Genomic DNA, 12463 nt, shown 5'->3' with positions numbered 1-12463 from the left:
CTCTGGCCAGAAGAGGGCTTTACATCTAAGGGACAGCTGGTCTCAGGAGTCCCTCAGCAGAAGAGGAAGTGACACAAGTCCTTTCCATATCCAAACAGCAAGTTAAGATGGGTGTCCTGCTGCTGTCTAGTGCTGGCCAGCTCAGCCCCTTCATGCTTGCTGCCTTTGCCTTGCTGAGAGAGATGGCTCTTTTCAGTACTGGAGACACTGAGAGGCAGAGTTCTGTGGTTAGATAAGAGAACCTGTGTGGATGGCAACCCTGGCCTGGTATGGTGTCTGTAGAACCCCAAGGGCAAGTTGTGACACAGCCAGCCTACTACAGAAGAGCCCAAGAGTAAGGGTGTGTTCATAAATGGCTTGACTGCCTGAGAGCATCATGGATAGACAGACGGCCTGGACATGGCCCCAAGTGACCTTCAGGTGAAGCTGCCTTTGACCTGTGTGTGTGTGTGTGTGTGTGTGTGTGTGTGTATCTGTCTGTCTGCATCTGTCTGTTTGCCTGCTTGTCTGTCCTGAGAGAGAGCCCCTACCCATCCAGCCAGTCAGCCAGCAGCCCTTGGAGGGAAGCACAAAGGCTCTGTGAGGGATTCCTGAGGATAGGGCTGAGTCAACACTAATGGATTTGGAGCAAACTTTCCAGCCCCTCGGAGGTTTGCAAAGCGCAAGAATAGAGGAGGTGTCCCAACATGATTGTGGTATCAATTGCGTTATCCTAAAAGTTTATGGAATGCATAAATGGAATTAATACCTTTTACTGGCACGGGGAGCAATTATGTATATTTAAAGCCCAGAGAAGAGTTCTAACAATGTTTATTGTGGAGATGAAACGCGAATTATTAGGGGAAACAAGAACACTTATGGAGAAATCGCAGCAATTGCTCATATTGTGTCTAGCTTTGCTGGAGAGGACTGGCTGCCAGTGGGTTGGCCCCGGCTCGGTCTGAGCTGGGTACCTGCACTGGAGGAGATGAGTCTCTGCTCTCTCCGTCCACTGATGGCCTGAAGAACTTTGGTCCCCAGTAGGCACAGAATCTAGCCTGGAGACTCTGATCCCTTGGATCCAACTGCAGCTAGACACTGGCAGGCTAGTCCCTGGGTCTGAGGGTGCTCCCCAGCTGAGTGCCCACATCACAAATCCTCCAGGGTTCTAGCAGGGGACAGGAGACAGGGCACCCTGGAGGACAGGACTCTCCTGTAGTTTGGAGGAAGGTCAATGGAGGATTGAGTTCTGATCCACGTGTTACAAAGAACCGTCCACTTTTCAGGGTTGGCTGTGTACTGGGGGTGCGCTCCTGGTTCACTCCCTGGTTCTCCCCTCCTGAGAACTGGTGTGACTCTGGAAAAGCCTAGAGCTGACCCTTCCTCAGACTGTCTCACATACGCTCATGCCACACTGAGGAGAACATTACAGGAGAGTGGGTAGAGACCGGATCCCAGTAGACATCTCTGGACCCCAGGTGCCATCCCTTAACCCTACAGTGGGCATATGTACCCCCTTCTCATGTTACAAAAGAGAAGAAAGGAGGGCGGGTCAAGGGCAGGTCACCCATCAGCAAAGGGCAGGAACAAGATGGTGACCCCAACAGCACATCCCAAGAGTTTGCAGAATTCTCTGCCCTGCCCACTGCTCCAAGTTCCCTAGGGGTGGTTCTGGGACTCTAGGAGCTCTGGAAGCACTAGCAAGGCGGCTCTGACACCCAGAGGCCCTCCAGCCTTGAAAAGGGGAGCCTGGCTTGTTCCTTAGCACCATGCCAATGGAGAGACACACTATCTGCCCATCATCTTCCCCGGGTAGATTCATAATGCTTTCTGATTAGAATGTTCTAGAGGTGACCAACCTCCAAGATGAGGAGGCCAGCCAGGCCTGTGGAACACCCCTCCTTCATTTCCTATTGTTGATTCATAGTGCATTTGCCCTGCTGGACCAAGCTCTACCCTGCATCCCGGCTCAACTGACACACTTTACAGCTGGGAGAGAGGCCAGTGTGTGGGTGTCCCACAGGCTAAAGCTAAGCAGGGTTTGGATAACACAGCAAGGTGAGATCCAGGACTGAGTGGTGAGATGGGGTTTGCATACCTGGGCCCTCCAGGCTGTTGGTGGTAGGATATAGATAAATCACGTTAAATGTATTAGACTCCTACCTTTGAAGCTAAGTTAATTGTAGGTGCATGGGGCCCACTCCAGAATAGCTGTCTGTGACCTGAAGGCCCAGATCCTGTCACCTCCTCCTGGGAAAAGATCACAGTGGCATACAGGACCTGTTGTTTTTACATGAGCTAGAATATTCTAGGCTTTGAGAGCTGTAAGGATGGACCCTGCCACCACTCCTACTAGTGCAGGAAGCCATGGTGGGCCAAGCCTGGTGCTCCAAGGCCAGGCAGCAGGCTTCACAGTCAGGGGGTGTGGTACACTTGAGGGCAGAGAAGCTCTCTGGAAAACTTGCCGGTGTGGCAGATAAGGCAGAAACCATTCAATGAACCAAATCCCACGCCTGTGCGCCTGCCTCTCCACCAGCTGTCTGCTCTCGTGGTGCTGAACCTCGGGAGGGTGAAACGGGCTGTGCCATGCTCTGCACCCGGGCCTGGTTCCAGGGAGGCTCTCACTCTGCTGAGCCTTGCTCAGTGCGGGATCAGAGATTTAGACTGCAGGATGTCCCTGTTCTACAACTCCAGTGAAGGTGTCTAAAGTTCAGTGACAACTCATATTCTAACAAGCTATTGCCTACAGCACTGAAGAATGACTCCTTCAAATATGCACGCAACACACACACACACACACACACACACACACACACGCCTCCCTGCCTCCTGGCTATCACTAGCCCCTGAGACTATATAAAAAGTCACAGTCCCTTAGAGAAGGAGCTAAGATCAGTGTTTAGAAGGGTCACCGCTGAAGTGGAGTGTGTGACTGCCCTGTGATACTCTTGCAATCCTCACACTGATGAGGTTGATCCTGGCTGTGGAAGCTACAGCTGGGGATGGGGTAGCAGGTTGGCTACCACACACACACACACACACACACACACACACACACACGCTGTGTGTTCCTGTACTGGACAGTCCTGTGACCTGCAGCCTAGCCCTAATCCCAAGTGGGAGCCCTTTTCCCAGAGGCTGATGGCTGGTGGTCAGAGAGGCTAAACAGGGCTGGCAGTAGCAGGTTGCTTGCAGGAGCAACCAAGGCACAGCTCTCCTGCTGGCTGGGTCAGGAAGAAGGGTGGCAGGGGCCCTGTTTGAACTCACGGGGAGGGTGAGGCTGTGGTCCTTTGGATCCAGTCACAGACTGTTCTCAGACTACACTCTTTTCTTCCTGAAGTTCCCAGATGGGTCCTGGGAAAAGATTAGATGTCCAAGTTAGGGCTGGAGTGAGGGAGGTGACAGGGTCTCCTAGGGATGTCTCCAAAACAGTGGCTCTCTGGAACTGAGGCATCATATAGCAAAGGAGGTCACCTGCACCCAGCCAATGAGCTGCCTGGAGCCTCCATCCACCCTGATGACTTAATGTCAGGGGAGACACTTCCCAGTAAGACCGGGGCAGGGCAGGTCCCCGCCTGGCACCTTCCTCATCCCCCAGGAACAAAACCCCAGCCCAGAGCTGCATGTCTTCCTGGCTTTGGTGTTCTACTTGGTCACCTGACTGCCCTCTTATGCTAACCCAGCCTATCTGGACCCTGATCTCAAGTCTCTGACCTAATAAGTCTGATGGAAATGGAAGACCAAAGATGGAGTGTCAGGTCTTGAAAGGACAGAATCAAACAGTAACTCGCTTCTAAGACTTCTGAGACCCCCCAAAAGTGTGGAGACCTCTCCCTGCAGCAAGCCATCAGTGCCATAGCAGCAGATGCCAGCTAGCACTATCTAACTCTAGAGTAGCGCTTCTTAGCCTTCCTAACTCTGGGACCCTTTAACATAGTTCCTCATGCCCTGGTGGCCCCCAACCCAAAAATTACTCTTATTGCTACTTTGCAACTGTAATTTTTCTACTGTTATGAATCATGATGTAAATATCTGATATGCAGGATATCTGGTATGTGGCCCCATAAAAGAGTCCCTCGACTCCCCAAATGCATCATGACACACAGGACAAGGACTGCTGTCCTAGGTAGTTGGGAGGCTGGGATCCTTGGGAGATCTACCGATACCTTCCCCCAGGGGAAGGGTTCTATCTGCAAAGCTGTGCCCTGTGGCTACCACTGCCTAACTTATTGTCTCTAGCCACTACCCTTTGGGACTGTCAGTCCACTCCAGTGTCTCACAGGACTCTGCAAACCACTTCTCTCATTACCCGGGCAGACAAAGAGACACATGGGGTAAGGTGAGGCTGGGAAGGAAGGAAGAGACAAGATGGAGAAAGGATGTGAGTTTCCCAGTCTTCTCTGGCCCTGCTCTCTCTGGGCACCATCTCCTGACATTTGGGACCTAACTGACCTTCAACCTCTGTGCTCTGTCCCAAAGGCTGGGGCTGAGGTGTTGCATGTACTGCCTGGATATTTCCAGTACTCAGGAAAGCAGCCCTCAGCCCTCATTCCTCAGTCAGCAGCCAGTCATTTGCATGTAAAAAGGCAATTTCGCCTTGACAGTTGTCTGGATTTTATGAGCTACTTACCAGAAACCCAAGGTGTACAGCAAATGCCGTGTAACCTCTGGTTTCTGCTCTACCCCAGCTCAGCTGGCAGCTTTTAAGAGCAAAGTTCTACTTCCTAAAATGTCCAGGTGAGAGGTAAGAGTAGGAACCTTACAGAGAGAGTGGCATAGGCCTGGTCTCTATGTAGAGCTGTCAGCTGTGCCTACCTCCCCGATTCCCAGCCACTGCCCTACCCTTCTCCGATGAGACTACCTCACAGGTAGGTCACAATCTGCTACTAGGCTACCCCACCTGGGGCAGAAACCACTGGAAGAGTCTCTGCTCATGCTGAAGCTAAACAGGCTCCAAACCCCATGACCCAGGTCCCTCTGACTTCCCAGTCTTAGTGCAAAAATGTGCACTCTGTCTCCCAGGCCACCAAGGTGCCCACGTGGCTCTAGCTCCCCTGTTTGAGATCTTGCTCGAGGGTGTGTTTGGGGGCAGGCTACCCAGCTCCTGAGAAGGTGTGACCCAGCTGGCTCCTGGCCCGCCTCTCTGTGGGCCTTCCATTCACAGAGCAATCAGTCGGGCTCACATCTGTCTCCTGAGTGTCCTTTACCCTTCTTCAGACCACTGTTCTCTAGGAATAACTACAGCACCTTTTCTGCACACTTGGCAGGGGCAGGCACTGGGGTCTTCAATGATGTGTTTATAGAACATGGATTCTCCTTGCCCTCAACCTGCATCCTGGCATGAAGGCGCCAATCTGGTGACTGTTACCTAGGGAGGGAGCATCATTCCCCCCCTAAGGCTGAGATTTAGAGCCCTGTTTTCTATCAGGGCTCCCAAAGCTGTGTCAGGGCTCACTCCTGCTCTCCGATGCTCCCTGAATGATCACGAGTAGTTGAACAATGTAAATTGTGCAAGCCAAGGTCAAGATGTGCCCAAGCAGCTGCTCCAGAAGCTCTTCTTGGGTGTTGGGCCCCATGGGTTGCTCCTCTTGCAGGAAAACATGGTGGGGAGTCATGCTCAGGGGCTGTGGACTGGGGTTCCTCCAGATTTGAGACATCAGTCTGAGTCTACCAGACCTGTGCCCTGCTCTGTGGATCTGTCCTAGGAAGAGTAAAAGCCTGTTACCCTAGAGCGGATTCTCAAAGGGGTCCACAGTCCCAGAGATCAGAAACTCACATGCACACGTATACACACACACACACACACAAGTGGGCTACAAAGAAAGTATTTTTTAAAAGCCCCCACCACTGCCTTTCGTTCTGAATCTGTCCTAACAGATTCACCCAAGCTGGTTAACGGTATTTGCGGTTTGCAAGATACTACATGTCCCGGGAAAATGACAGACAAGTTATTATCACCTTCCCACTGTCCTCTTGCCCAAACCTGCCTGTGCTGGGCACCCAGCTGCCGGGAGCGGGTGCGAGGAAATTAACAGCCCTGTGCCGCGCCCGCCCCCGCCCGCCCTCTCACCCACCACCCTGCAACGTCCTGCCAAGCTAGGGGCTTCTAGCCAGGCCCAGCCCATCTTGGACTGTGGTGGGAGGGGAAATGGGGGAGGGAGGGAGGGAAGGAGGAGGGGTCAGGAGAGCAGCCGTGGCAGGAGGGACGTCTGCTCGTCTGCTCCGCTCCGATGTTGGGCAAAGTATTTCCTGCAAGCCCCGCGGAACACACGCATCCGCGCAGGCAAGTCTGGACGGCGCTGTGTCAACAGCCGAAGATAAATAAGATTTTATCAGCTCGGAATCTGTTGAAACACATCCATCTAGCGGTTCTAGGGAAGGAAAGGCAGGAGGAGGGCAGCAGGAGGAAGCATCCCCACATGATATTCTGGAAAGAGAGTCTGACCCTGAGGACTATCCCCATAAGCTCTGCGGAGGAAGGGGAGCGCTGGCTGGCGACTTCCCTGTCTCCCGGAGACTCGGTATCCTGGTGTCTTCCGGCCACCCCGTCTCCCGGCCCACGCGCGCTGCCGATTTTACCACCTGATCTTCCGAGGTGTGGGGAAGCTTTGGCATCTCTCGCTGAAACTCCCCACCTCTGGCTAAAATGGACTACCACAAATTTAACCTGTGGCCGGAGTGGGGTTGGCAGGTGTGTGTGCCCCAAAGCCCCACGTTCATTAGATTAGCGACGCCATTCAAGGGTACAGAAGTGAAGGGAGCCCTGTATCTTCATGGGCTTGGGTTTTCCTCCCACCCTGACCGGGTGGGAGACTTGTCCCACCAGAGATGACTCTCTCAGCTCTGATTCTTTCTCTGAGAGGAGACAGCCTTGCCGCGGCTGCTGCGTTGGTACCAGGGACAGCTCCAGGCGCTTTAGGCTCCTCCCCAGGGTGGGGCGTTCAGTGTCTCATCCTTATGAGCCCGGCTACTCCACACTATCCTTGGCTTTCTCTAGACCTCCTGGGGTCCCACTCCTGGCCATGGAGAGCAGTACCACCTCATGACCATCCTAGGACATCCGGAGGCACAGAAGCCACCTTCTGAGGAGAGTCAGGCCTCAGCTACCTCTGGCCACACCTTGGCAGCGGCTGTGCATTGCTTGGGGGTGTAGCCAATTATCCTAGGTCCTCAGGGGGCAGTGATAGAGAAGACAATAGCCTGTAGGGCCGTAGCAGGGCTCCGGGAATGGGCACTGAGGTCAGGCAAGGTTTGAAGCCCCGTTGCTGCGGGGTGGGTAGGTGAGCGGAGCTCGGATGCCCCTCCCTGTGGCTGGGCTGTGTCCTGAGCCTGGCTCCATCCTGATTAGGAACACGGAGGTGAATCTGATGCACCCTTCCTCCCTCCAGGAATGTTTGGGCTTCCCAGGAATGTGGCCTCGGGCACCATCACACCTGACCTGCTCCCAGCCCATCTAGGCTCCTGCCAGGCTGGGTCTATGACCCCTTCTTAGGTCATGAGCTAGAGCACTGAGGAGAAAGGAACTCTGAAGAGGCTACTATAGGAGACTCCAGGTCCGTGGGCCCCGTCAGCTGTGCCAACCCACAAATTACCTTATCTGGTAATGAGTAACTGTGATAGAATAAGAAGCCTTTGACCTCGCTGGCACGCTACTCCACAGCTGGCATCTGGGGGTCGGGTGGCAAGCCAGTGGTAGACAAACCTGGCAGGTGGTCCAGTATAGGGCAATCCAGCCTGCATTCCTGAGCCAGAACAGGGAGCCAGGCGGCAGGCTTCAAAGGCTAATCTCCTTTTGCTGCCTCTGGTTGATGTGGACTTCAGTGTCACCCCCACCCCCTGCGGGCAAGGCCTGTTTCATGGGGTGTCCGCCACCCCCACCCCTCAGTCTATCTTCTTTAACTAGCCAGGCCTCACAAACACTTGGCACTCAGGAGATGATGGCAATGCTCAGGACTGTCACCTTCACCAGGAAGCTGCCTTGATTGGCCTCGGGTTGAGTCTCTCTGCGCTCAGGACTAGCTAGGCTCCCTTCTCTGTTCTGGAGGCCTTTGCAATTGTCTGAGCCTGGAGCTTGCTGGAAAACCTTCCTTTGTGAATAAGCAAGAGGCCTGGGCACTGTCACTGCCACTGCGTATGACTTTGTGTGATGTTTGGGGATCCTCACACTGTGAATTTCGTGTCACCCCAAGCGTCCTTCCTAGGGAGGCCACAGGAAGTGCACAGTTAGTGTGCCTTCTACCAAGTACGGTCTGCAGACCCCCCAGCCCCTGCAGGCTGCTGCTGAAGGACAGGGGTGGAGGGGGTGGGGAGCTATTTACTGGCCTCTCCTCAGATGCCTGCATTCTGAGGTGTATACCCGAGGCACTACATAAGTGCTCAGTGAAGCTCACTGTGCAGCCTTCCCTAGGACACAGAGAAACTCAGTCACCTACCAGGCCCATGTCCTTTATCTACCCAGGGTACTACCACACTCCTGTGACTCTGGTCCCTGTGGCTTTCTACTCTGTCCCCAGACTGCACAGATGGAGATCAGGCTGTGGTGTAGAGAGGTCTTTGCAGCAAACCAAAGCCCAGATATGGATCTGCAGTGGTTAGGCATCCTGTCCATGTCTCAGAGTCCCCATGTATCCTGGAGAGGAGGCTGTGGTTCTTCCTCCAGAATGTTAGGATGGGGATCCCACACCCAGCAGATAGTCACCCCCCCCCCCCCAGAAAGTCACACCGACATGCCTGGTGTGGCCCTGGGCTGCTTGCTCTCCTGGGGCTCTTTCTGCTTTTCAAAACAGCCCCGCGGGCCTTCTGTGGGGTCCCTGCAGTGAGTGTCTCTTGCCCTTTACACAGGAGGGAAGGGACCTTGTCATGGTGCCCCCCTGCCTTCTTTTCATTGCGCTTGCCTGTGGTCTATGCTATTTCTGTGGGGAACCTTAAGCCTATAAAGTTGGGGTGGTCAGGATCCCCACTCGCCCCCATTTTTGTTTTTTTTTTCTTTTTTAGATATTTGCTTTATTTACACTTCAAATGGTGTTCCCTTTCCGAGTTACCTCCCCCCCTGAAAAGCCCCTATCCCGCCCCCCTCCCTCTGTTCACCCCCCCTCCACTTGCATTCCCCTATTCTGGGAAATCAAGCCTTCACAGGATCAATGGCCTCTCCTCTCATTGATGTCTGAAATGGTCATCTTCCCTCCATGTGTGCTCTTTGGTTGATGGTTTAGTCCCTGGGAGCTCTGGGGTACTGGTTGGTACATATTATTGTTCCTCCTGTGGCGCTGCAAATCTCTTCAGCTCCTTGGGTCCTTTCTCTAGCTCCTCCATTGGGGAACCTATGCTCATTCTATTGGTTGGCTGTGAACCATGAGTGTTTTGATCCACTTTCCAATAAGGATCAAAGTATCCACACTTTGGTCTTCCTTCATCTTGAGCTTCTTCATATGGTCTGTGAGTTGCATCTTGGGTATTCCAAACTTTTGAGCTAATATCCGCTTATCAGCGAGTACATACCGTGTTTGTTCTTTTGTGATTGGATTACTTCACTCAGGATGATATTTTCTAGCTCCATCTATTTGCCTAAGAATTTCAGAACTTCACTGTTCTTAATATCTGAGTAGTATTCCATTGTGTAAATGTGCCACATTTTCTGTATCCATTCCTCTGTTGAGGGTTATCTGGGTTCTTTCCAGCTTCTGGCTTTTATAAATATGGCTGCTATGAACATAGTGGAGCATGTGTCCTTATTACATGTTGGAGCATCTTCTGGGTATATGCCCAGGAATGGTGTAGCTGGGTCCTCAGGTACTACCCACTGTCCCTTGTAAAGGAAAGATTTGTTGTATGAGCACCACCTGCCCTTTCCTGTTTTGTTAACACCATCTCTGGCCTCAGTTTTCTTAACTGTCACAAGGGAACATGGAGTATAATTTTTGACTCTGAGTGGTGGAGACTTTAGAGTGAAGTGCGACTCCATTAAAATCCCTTGGGAAGGGCTGGAGAGATGACTCAGAGGTCAAGAGGTTCTGAGTTCAAATCCTGGCAACCACATGGTGGCTCATAGGGGTTAGGGGTTAGGTTAGAGTTAGAGTTAGGTTAGGTTTAGGGGTTAGGGGTTCGGTTAGGGTTAGTGGTTAGGGTTAGGGTCAGAGTCAGGGTCAGGGTTAGGGGTTAGGTCAGGGTTAGGGTTAAAGTAACGTTAGGGTTAGGGTCAGAGTCAGGGTCACGGCCAGGGCAAGGATCAGGGTCAGGGTCAGGGTCAGGGTTATCTATAATGAGGTCTGGTGCCCTCTTCTAGCCTGATGGCATACATACAGGCAGAACACTGTACACATAATCAATCAATCAGTCAATCAATCCCCTGGGAAAGAAGACATGAGGAGTCACCAGGTTTTTCTGGTGGAGAGTCAGCTAGCAGGTAAATAAGCATTGAGCTGGTCAGACAAGCTCAGAATTGCATCCTTCTGCCTTGCACAGAAGAATCGCTCTGATTCTGAAACTGAATAGGTCTCAGCGTGGTCAGTGCAATCCTTAGAGTGACCTGGGACACGGGGAATGCCTCCCATTGTCCCTGAGAGACGCCCTGGCATGACCTCAGATCCAGTCGGTTTCCAGGATGAGGAACCAACTGGATCTTGCCTCACACAACTGTGAGCTTGACTGGTCAACACCACGTAAGGTCTTGCTGGTCCAGAGAGTTCTCCTTTGGAGGATACTGGCAGAAGGCGCGAGCCATCCACCTACAGAATAATTCTTCTATGCAAGACAGAAGGATGCAGTTCTGGGCTTGTCCAACCAGCTCAATGCTGCCAATCTACCTCTGCAGCCAGCTGCCTGATCCAGCCTGGGAAAGCAAAACTAGGACTTAACCCTCTGCCCCTCCCCCCCACCCCTTCCCCACCACCACCCTTCCCCACCCCCTCCCCCACCCCACCAACACTGTCCACCGCTCTCAGCCTTTGAGATACAGGTGAGATACAGAGCCAGGCAGGTCCTGCGTGGGCACCAGGCACACCCATCTCTACATTCTGAAGCAGTCCTCATCAGAGCGCTTGGGAAAGGGGTTGTCTTAGTCAGGGTTTCTATTCCTGCACAAACATCGTGACCAAGAAGCAAGTTGGGGAGGAAAGATTTTATTCAACTTACACTTCCACATTGCTGTTCATCACGAAAGGAAGTCAGGACTGGAACTCAAGCAGTCCAGGAAGCAGGAGCTGATGCAGAGGCCACGGAGGGATGTTTCTTAAGATTTATTTATTTTAAGACTTATTATATGTAAGCACACTATAGCTGCCTTCAGACACTCCAGAAGAGAGAGTCAGATCTTGTTACAGATGGTTGTGAGCCACCATGTGGTTGCTGGGATTTGAACTCGGGACCTTTAGAAGAGCAGCCAGTGTTCTTAATCGCTGAGCCATCTCTCCAGCCCTCAGCTTGCTTTCTTATAGAAGCCAGAACTACCAGCCCAGGTATGGTGCCACCCACAATGGGCCCTTCCCCCTTGATCAGTAATTGAGAAAATGTCTTACAGCTGGATCTCTGGAGGCACTTCCTCAAGGGAGGCTCCTCTCTCTGTGATAACTCCAGCCTGTGTCAAGTTGACACAAAATCAGCAGTGCAGGGGTCTTGTGGAAGCATCCGGGACGGAGCTGCCACCTCAACCCAGCCCCCTTCTCTCCTCCAGTACTCCCCACTTTTGAAGAAGTTGTACTGTCAGATTGCCAAGACATGCCCCATCCAGATCAAAGTGTCCACACCGCCACCCCCAGGCACGGCTATCCGGGCCATGCCCGTCTACAAGAAGGCAGAGCACGTGACCGACATTGTTAAGCGCTGCCCTAACCACGAGCTTGGAAGGGACTTCAATGAAGGTGAGCACCGGCTCCCCGCTGCGGGACCCTGACCTCTGCAGCACATCTCCCCTCACAGGAACCCACACCACACCCCTGCCTCCGTTTCCTCAGCTCTGCGACAGCCCAGAGGCTGATGGCCCAGCAAGGGTGTAGATGGGGGAAGTCTGAGAGGCGAGCAGGCCAAGGGGAGCCTTGAGAAGCACCCCACAGTGTCCCTGGTGAAGCCTGTGACACCCCCAGGGTCAGAAGATCTGGGGACAGCTTCTGTTAGGCTCAAGGCCACCTGAATGAGGGCTGCACAGCTCTGAGCTGGGCCTGGCACTCTCACGGGGACAAGCCGTATGGCCTCAGTTCTGCCACGCGCCTGTAACATGGATGGAGGATGGGCCCCTCCCTAAAGCTGTGTCCCCTCCTGGCAGGACAGTCTGCCCCGGCTAGCCACCTCATCCGTGTAGAAGGCAACAACCTCTCCCAGTATGTGGATGACCCTGTCACCGGCAGGCAGAGTGTGGTTGTGCCGTACGAACCCCCACAGGTAAGCCGCGGGCCAGGCTGGGATACAAAGCCAACCTTACAGGGTGGGGCTCCCTGGGCCTCTGCTCCCACCTCAGCCTGCCTCTCAGACCTTTTTCTGGCAGTTCATTTCA

The 12463-nt window shown here is 53.2% G+C and overlaps 1 protein-coding gene across 1 annotated transcript in view; it reads left to right on the top strand.

Moving 5' to 3' along the window:
• The window catches only part of Tp73 (tumor protein p73), an 84481-nt gene that overhangs the window by 60227 nt on the left and 11791 nt on the right, over window positions 1–12463 (top strand). The window contains 2 exon segments of the mRNA XM_052178318.1: window positions 11648–11834; window positions 12236–12351. Of these exon segments, the coding sequence (XP_052034278.1) occupies window positions 11648–11834; window positions 12236–12351 (303 nt within the window).

This window comes from Apodemus sylvaticus, chromosome 3 (assembly GCF_947179515.1).
Source record: "Apodemus sylvaticus chromosome 3, mApoSyl1.1, whole genome shotgun sequence".
Lineage (NCBI taxonomy): Eukaryota > Metazoa > Chordata > Mammalia > Rodentia > Muridae > Apodemus > Apodemus sylvaticus.
This window is presented reverse-complemented; position numbering and strand designations above follow the sequence as displayed.